Raw genomic sequence first — 14,566 nt, 5'->3', positions numbered from 1 at the left:
AGACTTTAGTTTAGATGAGTTTCTGGATCCAAGGAGCAGCTTTCAGTTTTTCAAAGCTTTTTTCAATAAAGTCACTACTGATAAACAACAGACACCTAGACACCCAATCTCTCCTCCACTGCTTTCTTCTGAGGTATGCCCAGTAACTTATTATGGACAATTTGGAAAACACTGAGGTATACAGAAACAAATAATAAACAGACACAAAAAACTGAAATCCAGAAACACAGAGATAAAAACTATTGATATTTTGATGCACATTTTTCCAGTCTTGTTTCTGGGAAAGGAGAGAAAGGGTAAGAGAGAGAGATGTATTTCTTAGTGCACAGAATTTGAGCATTTTACATACTTTCATGATAGTATATTGTGAGCAGTATCATCAAATATTTCATAACAGCCACAAAGTATGAATCATGTGAAAATACCACGTGTCAGTCAACCATTCTCTCTTGTTGGACATTTAAGTTTGTCTCCCCCTTCCCAAATCCCACTCACGACTGTTAAGTGCTGGTAGCTGTAAATTTTGGTCGGAATCTCCGATTCTTTCTTTAGAGGAGATTTCTAGAAAGGGAATTACAGATTCAAAGAAGATTTTTATGGGTATTGATATATACTGCCAAATTGCTCTACCACAAAGTCGTATTATGCAACTTTTATCTCCATCAGCATATTTGTGTGTTCATTTTGTTGTACCTTTGGCTAGGCTGAGAATTATAATTAAAACATTGCTAATAACTGAGTATGTCAAGTCTATTACTTTACTCTAATACGAGGTTATGTCTGACATAAATGACTCTCCCATGCCAAAAAGGGGAGCCCAACTCTACAGCAACAATGAAAATAGTTGCTATTTATATGTGCCATATCATTACAATCCTTCCAGGACACTTAAAAATGAAGAAAGTCAAGCTCAGAAAGGCTAAGTAAAATTCTCTAAGATCACAGAACTAGTAAGCAGATAAACTGGGATTTGAATCTAAGTACTTCAGAAATTATTTTTTTTCCTAAGATGCATTTATTTGAGAGAGAGAGAAAGAGCACACGCAGTGGGATGGGCAGAGGGTGAGAGAAATCCATACAGACTCTGTGCTAAACCCCCCAACATGGCCCTCGATGCCACGACCCCGATACCACAACAAGAGCCAAAATCAAGAAATGGACCCCCAAAGGACTGCACTACCCAGGCAAACCAGAAACCATGTTTTTAATTAACATGTTATACTGGTCTTCCAAGTATAGATAAACTAATATGTATATTGGTATATTAATTAATATAATAATAAGCCCATGTTTGCTGGAAAACATGGGTAGCATTTCTGTTACTTCTTAGGGAGTGGCTGTTATTAAAATCTTGGTGCATGAGGGGCACCAGGGTGGCTCAGTTGGTTAAGTGTCTGCCTTCAACTCAGGTCGTGATCCTGGGGTTCTGGGACGCAGCCCTGCACTGCGCTCCCCGCTGACTGGGGAGTCTACTCTTCCCTCTGCCCCCCTGCCGCTTGTGCATGCTCTCTCTCTCTCAAACAAATAAATAAAATCTTAAAAAAAAAAATCTCGGTGCGTTAAAAGTAATTGTGAGTTCAGATGTTAAGACAAGACTGTAAAGCAGGAAAAACGTAGAAGAGAGGTTCAGAAATATGAGAAGAGGGGCGCCTGGGTGGCACAGCGGTTAAGCGTCTGCCTTCGGCTCAGGGCGTGATCTCAGCGATCTGGGATCGAGCCCCACATCAGGCTCTTCTGCTATGAGCCTGCTGCTTCCTCTCCCACTCCCCCTGCTTGTGTTCCCTCTCTCGCTGGCTGTCTCTATCTCTGTCAAATAAATAAAATCTTTAAAAAAAAAAAAAAAAAAGAAATATGAGAAGAAATCCTGTCTTCCTGTTCTTACACCACAGTCTATTTTTCTTTTCTTTTCTTTTTTTTCCCCCCAAAGATTTTACCTATTTATTCGACAGAGATAGAGACAGCCAGTGAGAGAGGGAACACAAGCAGGGGGAGTGGGAGAGGAAGAAGCAGGCTCATAGCGGAGGAGCCTGATGAGGGGCTCGATCCCATAATGCCGGGATCACGCCCTGAGCCTAAGGCAGACGCCCAACCGCTGTGCCACCCAGGCGCCCCCACATAGTCTATTTTTCTTTTTCTCTTTTAGACTCTGATGATGGCTGTTGGAAGACTGGGTGGGTACAGCTTCTAACCAAGACCAGTTTTTAGTTCTTTAGTTAGTGCACAGCAGCACAAGATTGTCTGCCATAGGTTCCTGGTCCCTGCTGCTGAGGAGATGCTTAAGAAATGAAAGGCACAGAAAAACTATGTCGTTGTGTACTAATGACCACATTTACAAGTTTGGATTAAACCAGTCACTGAAGCTTAATGGGGACATTTCTGTTTCACAGACAGAGAATGTGTCACTAAGGTAAAGATACCTGTCAAACATGTGCAGACCATTTACAAAAGGCCAGACTTTAGATATCTCAGACTAATCTTTTATTAGAAAAACAACTCAGGCCATATACTCACCAGGTAATTTTTTCTTTTAATTATTTTTTTTTGCATGAAAATAGATCCTTGTTAATGCTTCTGAACTTACACTCAATTATGCTTTTGGTCAAGCTCTTAATAAATACACCTATTTCTCAAAGTATCAAGGGACAGTGTAATACTGTCTCATAAAAAGCACATTATAGCATCAACTGTCATGTGTGCATTCAGTACACTAATATAGCTCTAGCACAGAAAAGCTCTGTCATTTGTTTCTGACAAGGGTGGTTTGGAGAAGAAAAAGGTCTTGAAAAGGTTAAATTCTGGGAAAAGGAAGAAACCTTTATAGGTCATGTCTATATTTGTATCAGTACATTTCACTTTAATCTGCATAATTTAAAGGCAAAATCATGAAAATTACCTCATGCTGGGACAACATATAAATTATAGAGTGCAAAGGGAGCTCAAGGCTTCTAGCACAGCATGTGCTCAATCCACTAGCTTTTCAAATGATTTTCCAAAGATGTCAGGTAGATTCTTCAGCAATGAATAACTGCTGAGGTTTCTCTTCAACTTATTTGTAAACCATAGAAGAAGAGCACACTTGGGTACTTCACATAAACTTGGTTTTTTAAAAAGCTCTTTAGAAAAAGATGTGATGGCTACTTTTCTCTGCTCTTACTTTCTGGGACCTACCGTAGCATGTATGTGGTTTGTTTTGTAATTAAAATCTTTCCTAATCAAGCATTACTTTAAAATATGAATAATGCCCTCAGCAGGTTAACATATAAATCATGTGTTTGCTTTAATTTCCTCAGTAAGGCAGTCACAAACAGCTTCTCAGAAGCCAAGAATTACCTTTTGCCATAGAATAAAGCTCAATAAAAGCACGTTGTGAAGGCAGAATCTATATAATATAAAGACAGTCCCTTAAAAACACTCCCGACTTACCATCTACCGCTCACGGAAGAAGCCTGCACAATTCAGGTGCCAGGCATCAGTGTGAATAAACATTTAGAGGTCAAGAAGATCTTGAGAACCTCCTGTCATGAGAACATCTCCTCTGGAAAAACAGTAACTATCTGAGCAATTGCTCATCTGCATAACGTCATTCCCTTTCTTCTCTCCAGGGGACCTGATAAAGGGAGGTGGATCTGAAATCCGCCAGGGCTGGTGTTAGGTACAGAAGGTCTCAGCTTTGGAGTTCAAAGAGCTAGGTTCATGTTCCAGCTATGGCCACTTACTTACAGAGTCAACTAAGGAAAGGTATTTAATATAGCACTTTCTTCACGAGCAACATGGGGACCTCACCACTTCTCCAGCTTAGTGTACAGAGAGGTCAAAGGAGATAAAGAACACGAAGGTGCTTTATGAACTGCTGAGAACTACTGCCGAGGTGATTGAGACAACTAATGTTTATTGAATATGTATTATGTTCCATCCACTGTGTTGGAACACAGGACATAATCTAGAAAATATTCTAGCAGAGAACACTTGGCAGTGGATTGAAAACTGGGACTAATGAAAAAAAATGATGACAAGGGACAAGATTAAAAACAAACCAACAAACCAGAAAACCCCCAAAACCTAAGAACATAAAAACTCCTGGTTAGAGTATTTGATAACTTAGATGTAACAGATCAACTCCTTTAAAGACACCATCTACCAAAACTCACACAAGGAGAAATAGATAATAGGCCTGGGTCTTTTAACCAAATTGAATCCTTAAGTAATAGCATTTCAAAATAGAAGGCACCAGGCCCACATGGTTTCACTGGTTTATTCTACCAAATATTTAGAAAGAAATTATATCAATATCCTACAATCTGTTTCAGAAAACAAAAGCAGAGGGAACACTTCCTAACTCATTTGATGAGGCCAGCATTACCCAGACAAAACCAAAGACAATCTCAATCAAAATGCTGACAAGTTACTTTGTGGATACAGACAATATGATCCTACAGCTGATATGGAAAGGTAAAAGACCCAAAATAGCTTACTCAGTATTGAAGAAGAACAAAGTCAGAGGACTGACACTACCTGACATTCAGATTTACTATGAAGCTGCAATAATCAAGATAATGTGTTACTGGCAAAAGCCCAAACAAACAGATCACTGGAGAAGAACCGAGCACTCAGAAATGAACCCCCATAAATACAGTCAACTGAGCAAAGGCTCTTCAATGAAGAAAGGGATAGTCTTTTCAACAGATGGTGCTGGAAAAACTGACATCCACATGTAGAAAAATGACTCTAGACACTGACCTTACATTTTTCATAAAAATTAAGTCAAAATGGATCACAGACCTAAAATGTAAAATGCAGAACTATAAAACTTTTAGAATATGGGAAAAAAATCTAGGTGACCATGAGCTTGATGATGAGTTTTTAGATACAACACTAAATACACAATCCATGAAAAAATCCCTGAAAAGTTGGACCTCATTAAAATTAAAAAACCTTCTGCTTAAAGACAAGACACTGTTGAGAGAATGCAAAAACAAGCTACCAACTGGGAGAAATACGTGTAAAACTTATCTGACAAAAAACTTGTATAAAAAATATACAAAGAACTCTTAAAACTCAACAATTAAAAAACCCAAACAACCCAACTAATGGGGATACACAGATGGCAAGTGAGCACCTAAAAGGTGTTCAAAGTCATTATTCATTAGGGAACTGTATATCAAAACAATAAGACCACTATACACCTATTTGAATGGTTAAAATCCAAAACACTGGATTTATGGGCATTTGCTTTACAGCCCAGAGTATGGTCTATCTTGGTAAACATTCCATGTACAACTTAAGAATGTGTGTTCTGCTGTTATAATTGGTATGTAAATGTTGACTAGGTCAAAGTGGTTAAAACTGTTAGGCAGAAATATGTTGTCACCTTTATTTTTGTTCCTCTTTTTTCTCTGGCTGCTTTTAAGCTTCTCTGTTAATCCCGGATTTTGAACAATTATGATGTGCCTTACAGCTTTCCTAACATTGCTCAGGTTTGGGATTATCGATCTGTGTGCTAACAGTTCTCAATAAATCTGAAAGATACTCAGCCAATATTTCTTCAAGTATTTTTTCTCTCTGACTCCCTGTTTTCAGGATTCCAAGGACACATATTTTGGGCTGCCTGAAATTGTCCCAGAGCTCACAGATTCATTTTATTTTTTTCAATTTACTTTTCTCTGTTTCATTTTGGATAGTCTGTATTGCTGGGTCTTCAAATTTACTTATCTTTTCTTCTGTTTTGGTGTCCTTGTCTGATAATTCTAATATCCAATGTTATATCTGGGTTTCATTTTTCCAACTTCTTTGAATACCTTGTAATTTCTGATTCAATGTCATATACTGTAAATTTTACACAGTTGGGACCTGGATATTTTTGTATTCCTAAAAGTATTTTTAATCTTTTGTTCAGGGATGCAGTTAAATTACTTGGTAAGTTTGATCTTTTCAGGTCTTGCTATTAAGACTGGCAAGGCATGACTGGAGCGATGTGTAGCGTAGGGCTGTTTCGCCCTATTGAGTACTTCCGAGTACTCTACCCCATGTTCTGTGCATTATGAGGTCTTCATTCTAGTCTTGCTGTTGGCTCTGTGTGAGTGCAAGTATTATTCCCTCTTATCCTTCAGGAGGCTCTTTCCTTGGCCTAGTTTCCTCAGCTCATGCATTTACACTTGACAGGGAGGCCTCCTGCATATCTCCAGAGTTCTCTTGCCTGGTACCTGCCTGCAAACTCTGGCCACCTCAGTCTTTTGATTCTCAGCTCCATCTCCTCAAAGCAATGAATATGCCTGAAACTGGCTGAGATCCCCCTTCCTGCATATTGTCTAGAAAGTGTCTCAAGAAGTTAAGCTGGTACAAACTTGGGGCTTACCTTGTCTATTTCCTGTCTCTCAGTTATCAGTGACCTTTCTTGCCTGATATCCAGTTTTTCAAAAACTATTTCATATATACCCTGTCCAATTTTTTGGTTGTTTCAAGCAAGGGGGTAAATCTGGTCTCTGTTACTCCATTTTGGTCAGAAGTGGAATCCCTCCACCTGTGACTTTTATTCACTCCAAAAATATTTAGTTCCTACTACATGCCAGGTGCCTCTGGGCTGGATGATGGTGATAAGAGTACTAGCAAAGTATAGTCTTATTCCAAAGGTCCTTCTGTTCTAATGGTAAATAAAAATCGGTAAATAGACCTGATTCTTAGATGTTTCTAAGAACTCCACTTTTAGCCTTCTGCTTTTCTCGCTAATTCATTTCTTCGTAAAGTTCACCTAGTTTCAAGAACTGAACTACCACTTCCGTGTTGACAACTTCCAAGTCTATGTCTCCACTTTAACCTCTTCCCATAAAGTCCAATCTCTTATTTCCCCACTGCTCATTGTTAGTCACATGAAACATGAGTTCTTGTGTTTCCCTACCTCTAAACATCAAGAAGTCAAGTGGATTCTACTAACTAATTTCCAAATCCATCTTCTCCTAGCCATTCTATGCAACTCAATTAACAAACTTTTGAGTACCTATGACATTCTGGGTATTTCTAGGTCTTCAGTCTTGATCCCTTCCAATTTACCCTGTATAACATGTTGGCTGAATGATTTTTCTAAAGAGAAACATCATTCCATCATTCCTCAGCTTAAAATCCTTTGATGAGAATCTACTAATGTTAAAATTAAATCCAAAGTCCAACCTTATGGTTCACAAAGCAATTAAGAACACAGTCCCTGCTAGTCTCTCAAATTTCAGCTCCGTGACTCACCTTTATTCTTGTCCTATGTTCCAAGCATACTTAACACTTGCAACTCCTCCAAATGTACCATGTTTTACCTCACATTCTTTGTATATATAGTTCACTCTGCTTAGAATAGTCGTATCTCCTTTTTCCCCCTAATTCCTTTAGGCTATTTAAGATTCAGTTCAGACATTTCCTCCTCCAGGAACTCTTCCCAAATTCCCCAGTCTGTTTCAGATATACTTTTATTGGTACTCCTTTGACTAGATATATTCAGAAACCCAACTCATTCCAACTTATTAAAAAAACATAACTATTGTAAAGATACTGGGCTGTTTCAAGGATCCAAGCACAGAAATGCAGGAGAGCCTTTGGAATTACAATGAAGGACTCCAATGCCATCAGGATTTCTGTGGTCTCCTCTCCCTGTGTCTTACTATCCTCTCCTGGTGCCTTCTCTTCTTCATGCATGTTGTCTATTCTCCTCTTTGTGTGTCTGCTTTACTCTTCTTCTCTCTGTAACTTTTTTTTTTTTTTTTAACTATTTCAGCCCACATGATGGAAAAGTAGCCACTGTCAGTTGCTGACCTTTGTACCTTATGTATTGCAGAGACCTGAACAGAGGCTCATTTATCCCTTTTGAGTCCAGTTCTACAATTTTCTGGAAAAGGCACTACTGGCCCTGCTTAAGCCAGTTGCTCACCCTGAGTCAATCTGGTAGAGTCAGGGTCCTGCTGTGATCACATGGACTGAAAATGTAGGGATGAAGTGGCAGTCACCCGATGTGGGGTTCACAGCAGATAACCCTTCCGGTGGCCACCATTACTTGCTTAGAGCCCAAAGAATAGTTATATCAGAACATTTTCTGTCTCTCATAAAAGCTCCTTTAGGACAAGAGCTAAGTCTTTCATCTACACAGGAAATGACCAAACAGGGTAACATATAATTAATAACAAATTACTTAACTCTTCAAAAGACTAGGCACTGAAACAACTGAAAAGTTTACACGATGTAATAGGAAAGAGCATAAATTAGGAGGTGAGAGACTTTTGTGGTAGCCTGGGTTCTGCCACCAACAGCAGACCAAGTACTAACTTTTCTATACTGTAGTTTCCTCTTTCATCAACGGAAATTTCTGTAGTAGCCCTACCTACCTGAAGACATTGTTGTGAGCTTCAAATGAGATACTATCTGTGAAAGCAACTTGAAAAAAATAAAAATCTCTATACAAATATAAGGTAGAATTATTATTACAGTAATCACAAATGTGCAAATAAGGAATTTAAGAAAGAGCATACCCTCCTGATTAGTGGAAGTAGAAGGTGGAAGGTACCTTTTCTACCACTGAAGGTAGAAAATGCTAAGAGTACAATTAGAATGAATGCCAAAAAACCAAAAAAATAAAATAAATGCCAATATAACTCAAAATAAAGTGAAGGTTTTCTAATATCAAAAGCCTTCAAAGTCAGGAGCATTGAAAAACAAAATTTTTAAACATCGCATGCTTTTGTCAAGAGAAAAACTGATTTTTGTTTATTGTAATTTATGTATCAAAGTGTGGTTAAGCCTCAACATAAAGCAAAATGCATACACTGAGAATGAAGCCACTTCTGATTTTAAGATTTCATTTTTTTCTAATTTACTTGGTAAATTAAAGTATTTCTGCCTTATGGAATTACCACTTTATATATGACTAAACACATTATGACTAACGCATTCTAAAATGGATATAAGAGAAGTAGTTTATATCAAAGAATTTTCCACCGCATGATAAGGATCAAATGAGAGAGTACGTGTGCAGATACATAAACTGTGATGAAAGCCTATGGATACGGCGGTCTGATCAGCAAAGGCCCAGACACTTCATACCAGATGCAAGTCGAGCTTGGCAAGCCTTAAAAGAGAGCTGCCAGGGACATACTTGATGGGAGAAAAATCATTTGAGAATTATAAAGACCAATGGCATCATAGTACTCTTTTTCGGTGGCTTTTTTTTTTTTTTTTGGTTTTGTGTCTGCGCGCATGTTGTATAAAATGAAAGAAGACAAAACGGATTCTAAGGGTAAGTCCTGCTGTTTCCCTAGGAGTGTTCACAGATTATTTTTAAAAATATATCTTAGGGTATTTTTAGTGTTCTTTTGATGATGCTGGGAACATTCAGGCCTTTCTGCTGAAGGAAATAGGCTGAAATGATATTTCCTACAAAGGCCGTGGACACAAAGTTGGGTAGAATTTAGAACAGGGGATGAGTCCTGGACATAAAAAAATTTTTTTATGATGAGTTAGAAAACCTAAGTTACAAACCAATGATTGGGAAATGCCTATATTAACTTAATTTGTAGGTTATCTTTTTTTTTTTTTATCTAAAAAGCACAGTTAGCTGGAAATAAACGGTGATTCTCTCCCAGTTAGCATATGAATAGGAGGCCTGTATATCTGAGTCCCCAGGTGCCAGTGCACATGCGAAGGCTGCACACCCTCACGGAAGGTCGCCAGTGTGTGCAGGCAAACCCACACCTGGAGCGCACGGTGACATGTGTAAGTTAGACAGTCAGCAATGTCAAAAATCAGCCGCGTTACTCTAGGGACCCATTTAAACATTAGCTTAATTTGTTATTTAAACGTAACTAAAATATTAGTTGAAACTGATCAACACTGAATTTTCTCCCCTTTTAACTCACCTGTAAGATTCTTTGCAAGATTGACGGAAGGGCAATAAACGCCGCCATGCTGTTTAGAACTTGCATGGTCAAAGATTTCAGAGCTGTTATAATAATAAAATGTTAATATTAAGGTTAGCTTAAAATAAGCGGTTTTGATTTTTCCTACAGTCAGTGGAAAACAGTGGATTTACAGAGCTTCCTACAAACCTAGCTAACCAGGGCCAGTTGGATATTTTAAAGTTACGTGCTGATAAGTAACAAAGCTACTATTATTCAAGACAAATGACAGAATTGGTGCCATAGAAAGAACTGAATGTAAAAGATGAGATTAACACTATCCTATGATTTCATTAGGAGAAACAGTAAGAATATAATACTGGGAAAAGGTATCATAATGATAATTTTTCACAGATAAAAACTGGTGATGGTACAGGGGGACTCTGATGAACGTAATTACCTTCAGGGGGTAGATGAGGTGCAGCTGAACCAGACAGCTTCTGAGGGGCCATCATTGCCTCCAATAATGGAAACCAGAGTGCCTACAACGTCAGAGGAAACCAAAGCACTCTGTTACTTTAAGATTAACAATGTCAGAGGAAACAAAAGCACTCTGTTACTTTAAGATTAACATCAGTTGCGGTGTACCTCTCGAATACATTTCTTTATAAACATTTTAAAAAGAAAAGAACACTTGACTAGGAAGAGAAAAGACAGTAAGAAGCAATGACCACAGCTGGAACAGCTATCTTTATCATGCATCTTGGGAAAATAAAGAAACTGAAGTAAATCTAGACCTTGGAACTGCCATCTTCTGTGTTTCAGGAGAAGGCCTGCTCAAAGGAGACAAGGCAGAGCCGCCAGCCAGGTTCTTACGTATCGTGCTATACACGCACCACTGACCAAGTCTAAGTGACCCTATGTACTGCAGGAGAGGACAGAGGACCACCCCCTCTGCTACCTCACCCCCCCCATTTCTCTTCAGCCACGTCAAGCAAGAGAAATGAATAAAGGCTGTCCAAAGTTTTCCCCTCTATAAAGTGTTGTTTTGCATCTCCTTAGTCATCAGAGACCAAAAAATAGAAGTTAATGTTATTTCAATTAACATTTCCAACCACTTCAGGAGATAAATTAATAAATCCACTACTTATTTATTCCTATCGTGCTGGCTCCTCAATTAAATAATTTACACACACTTTCTCATTTCAATCTCGTAACAGCCTTATACAATAAGCATGATTTTCACTTGAGATAAGAAACTGAAGTTTAGAAAAGTAATTTGCCAAAGATCACACTACCAAATAAACTGGTACTCTGACTCCAAATTCTGTATTCTTCCTTTTTTTGGCCGGGGGGGGGGGGAGGGATCTGTAATCAAAAATCAAACTAATACATTTTAAAATTTCAAACATGGTCTCTTGTTGGGCAACCATTTAAAAGGCCTTAACTCTACATCTTGGGAGGAACCTATTCCTGCAAACATCTGGGAATCACGAAGAAAGGTCAGAGCAGAACGAGAGTGGTTATTTACAGAAGAGGGTGTGTTCTGTACCCACCACCGACCCCGTACAAGTTCTACAGCAGTGGAGATATGGGAGCCTCTTAAGGCAAAGGGGACAGGCTGCAGGTTCAGTAACTTCACTGGGTGACTTCCCAACTGAAGAGCTCTACTAGGAAGCCTTTATCTGCTCCCATTTAGGGTTATATAAGGCCAAGATTTTTATACTGATAACTTTGGATGTATTTCTTCAAGTTCTCAAGATACTGGTTTTAACTATATTACATACTGGCAATTTTTTATTTTATTGAAATTTTAATTTATCTTAATTAGTGCTCATGAACTTTTAGTCTTGTATTTTATTCTTAGATAGCTTTACTTAGCTTATCTTTTAGTTGCCTATTTTAACATGTTTTTATAACCACATCATTTATTTCTGTGTAGTTTAACTGTGTATTTTAATGATAAATGGCATACCTTTTGTTTTTATATTTACTGTATTTAGAAATTTGATTTTTAAATTTTCTTATTTAATCCAGACGATTTAGAAGAATTACCTTTGTAAAGATTAGCTGTTTCCTGACTATAAATGGTAGACTGGGGGAAGCATGGTTGTAGAGGTAATAGCCACGGGATATGTTCATACGCTACGCAGAGGAATTATTTTTCTTTAATTAAATCTTCACATGAACCATCCCCTGAGAGCAACACAACTAAACCTGAATTCCCTTCTTATGCTGTGTAATAAACAGCTTTCTTTTCAGGGAATTATATGCATAACAAAACCAAACTCTTTGTTATATGTAATCACTGTGTATTAGGGCAGCCCCATAAACAGATATACAAAAGTAGGACAGGCAGAGATTCAGCTTGAGAAGGACTAACAGCCCAATTTCCTACAGTCTGCTTTAAGTAAATACTCCTAACATTAAATCTTGTGATGACAGGTATTATCAACAGTCCATTGCCAAACTTTCTAATACTTCAAATCTTCTAGTTATTGAGTGTCTGTGGCAACAGCTTTTGTTCTCACTCTCTCCAAAACAAAGCAAAGAGAATCAAGACAAACCACCATTAAAATCCTCCAAACTTAATGCTTGTTATTATATAAAATCAGTCTAGCATTTTTCACACAAGACAGTATTTATATAAAATTTACATTCAAATATTTTTGTTGTTATTATGAAACTTGTTCAGAAATGAAAGAGAAACCAGTTGTTGAAGGGTGGGGCCACAAAGAGAGTGGTGTGTGTGTGTGTCTCTAAGACAGGGAGAGACAGACTTCTCTTACACACAGCCAGCGAATGGCATAATAATAGCCACAGAGAGGTAAAAATTTCAAAGCATAGGAAGAAATCTAACATCTAATCTTGTTACTAAAACAAATTCCAATTCAGACGAAAAATAAAAAAAGATTGAATAAGTTTTCCTTTTGCCACATCAAAAGAAGCATTGTTCCTGTCTCTGATTAAGAGATACAGAGTTCAAATATAGTCAGAATAATCCCTAGAGTTCTGGAGGTACGGATTTTTATTAACTAATTCTACCATTAATACATGTGAATCTGGACATATTTCAGCTCATGTGAACCTAAACAGCCCTACTTAGAAAACATAATTATCGTTTTTCCTTAAATTTTCCATGAGAAGATGGAGGAGTATCAAATAGATACTGGAGAGGAGATGGAAAGGTTGAAAAGTAAAAAAGACTTAGAATTAAGTATTATGAACACAACTTAAAGAATTCTACCCTTTCATGTTTCTCTATCAAAACATAACCACGTCCAAATACAGCCAGCCAACCAAAAGATGAATGAAAATAAAAACTTAGCAATAGAAAAATCATGGCAAAAACCTGCTGAAAAGCCCATAATCCATTTTCAAAAGATTAAACAATTTACAGGAATTGTAGACACAGCAAAGAATGTTTACGTTATTAGCCCTCAATGAGGTAAAATAACATAACTGATTACAATTAAGAGGGATGGAGGACAGAGGCTGGAGCAAGCATGAGTTCACATAAATTTCCTTACCAGCTTGGCATCAGAGATAATACAAAAATGGAAATGTAAGTATAAACAAATAATTCCAATCTATTACAGTCATTCAGACTTTTTAAAAAACTGTAGTGACATTAATTAAGAGATAGTATGGTGAAGAAATATTTATTTGAAATCCTGAAAGCTTCCTGAGATTGAATACTGTATTTATTTGTAAAAGCAAGCATTTCCTGATCCAACTTTTCTAAAATTATGTCCACCGGGGCAGATAAAAAGTATTTAGAGTGATGGTCACCCAGTGATGATGATGGTTATTTCTGGGTGACAGGATCTTACAAGGTCATTTTTAAAAAGCATTCTTCTGTATAACTTCCTGTATTGCAGGATTTTAAAAAATAATGAGTACGTATATCACACAAAAAAGTTTTTTTTAATAAAGAAAAAAAAACCCTCTATTTTGTAAATGTGCTTGTTGTACACAATTTCTCTTCTGAAGGGTTGTTGAAATGTATGGCCTTAAAAAATCCTTGACAAAAATGTAAAGTAGAAATTTACCCAATTCAAAAGAACAGAAAACAAAAATAAGTTTATAATTCTCACTGTAACATGTATGGCTAAATATATATAAAAAATCTGCCTTACACCCCATTTCAGAACCCCAGGAAGAGAAAGGGGCTAGGCGGTGCCACGTCAGAGGCCGCAGCCCAGAGGGACAGGTGCCGAGGAGTTACGATGCCATATCACGCTGCAACTTTTACTTCTGAAACTGCAGCAGACTGTGGCTGTCAAGTCACATCTCGCCCCCTTAGTTTCTGCTTCCCTGCTCTAACTCCCACCTGCACCAGGTGCTCAACCATACCTCCTTCAGTTCTGTGCTCTTCCTTTTGGCAGTCTGGAATCTGTTACAGCAGTGGTTCCAACCCTGGCTGTACAGTGGAATCATGTGGGAAGCTTTAACACTGGGTCCCAATCCAGAGACTTTAATTTAATTGTTCTGGGGTGCAGCCTGAGTGCGGGGATTTTCTCAAAGCTCCCCGAGTGACTGTACTGCGCAGCCAGGGTTGAGAAACTACATCACGGCCTTCTGTGACCTTTCCCAGCTTTCTCTGCATCCCCTGAGGGTTTCCCTCCAGCTCCTTATGCTCATTTGCCTCCACAGAGGATAGCAGAGATGATAAATGACGACACATCCACAGAATGAGTACA

At 38.0% G+C, this 14,566-nt stretch overlaps 1 protein-coding gene across 7 annotated transcripts in view; it reads right to left on the bottom strand.

The window, feature by feature from the left end:
* VPS8 (VPS8 subunit of CORVET complex) overlaps positions 1–14,566 on the bottom strand; it is a 245,956-nt gene that overhangs the window by 50,978 nt on the left and 180,412 nt on the right. For 6 of the 7 annotated variants that reach the window (XM_087861466.1, XM_087861467.1, XM_045776626.2 and 3 more), the window contains 2 exons: positions 10,324–10,405; positions 9,885–9,967 (listed from right to left, as the gene is read on the bottom strand). The exons of the other annotated variant lie outside the window; for it this stretch is intronic. In XM_087861466.1, the coding sequence (XP_087717592.1) occupies positions 9,885–9,967; positions 10,324–10,405 (165 nt within the window). The remainder of the gene's footprint in view (positions 1–9,884; positions 9,968–10,323; positions 10,406–14,566) is intronic. 7 annotated transcript variants of the gene reach the window in all.

Source organism: Ursus americanus, chromosome 4, assembly GCF_024610735.1.
Source record: "Ursus americanus isolate L20-20 chromosome 4, mUrsAme1.1.p, whole genome shotgun sequence".
In the NCBI taxonomy this organism is placed as follows: domain Eukaryota; kingdom Metazoa; phylum Chordata; class Mammalia; order Carnivora; family Ursidae; genus Ursus; species Ursus americanus.
Note: the sequence above shows the minus strand (reverse complement) of the source record. Positions and strands in the feature narration are given on the sequence as shown.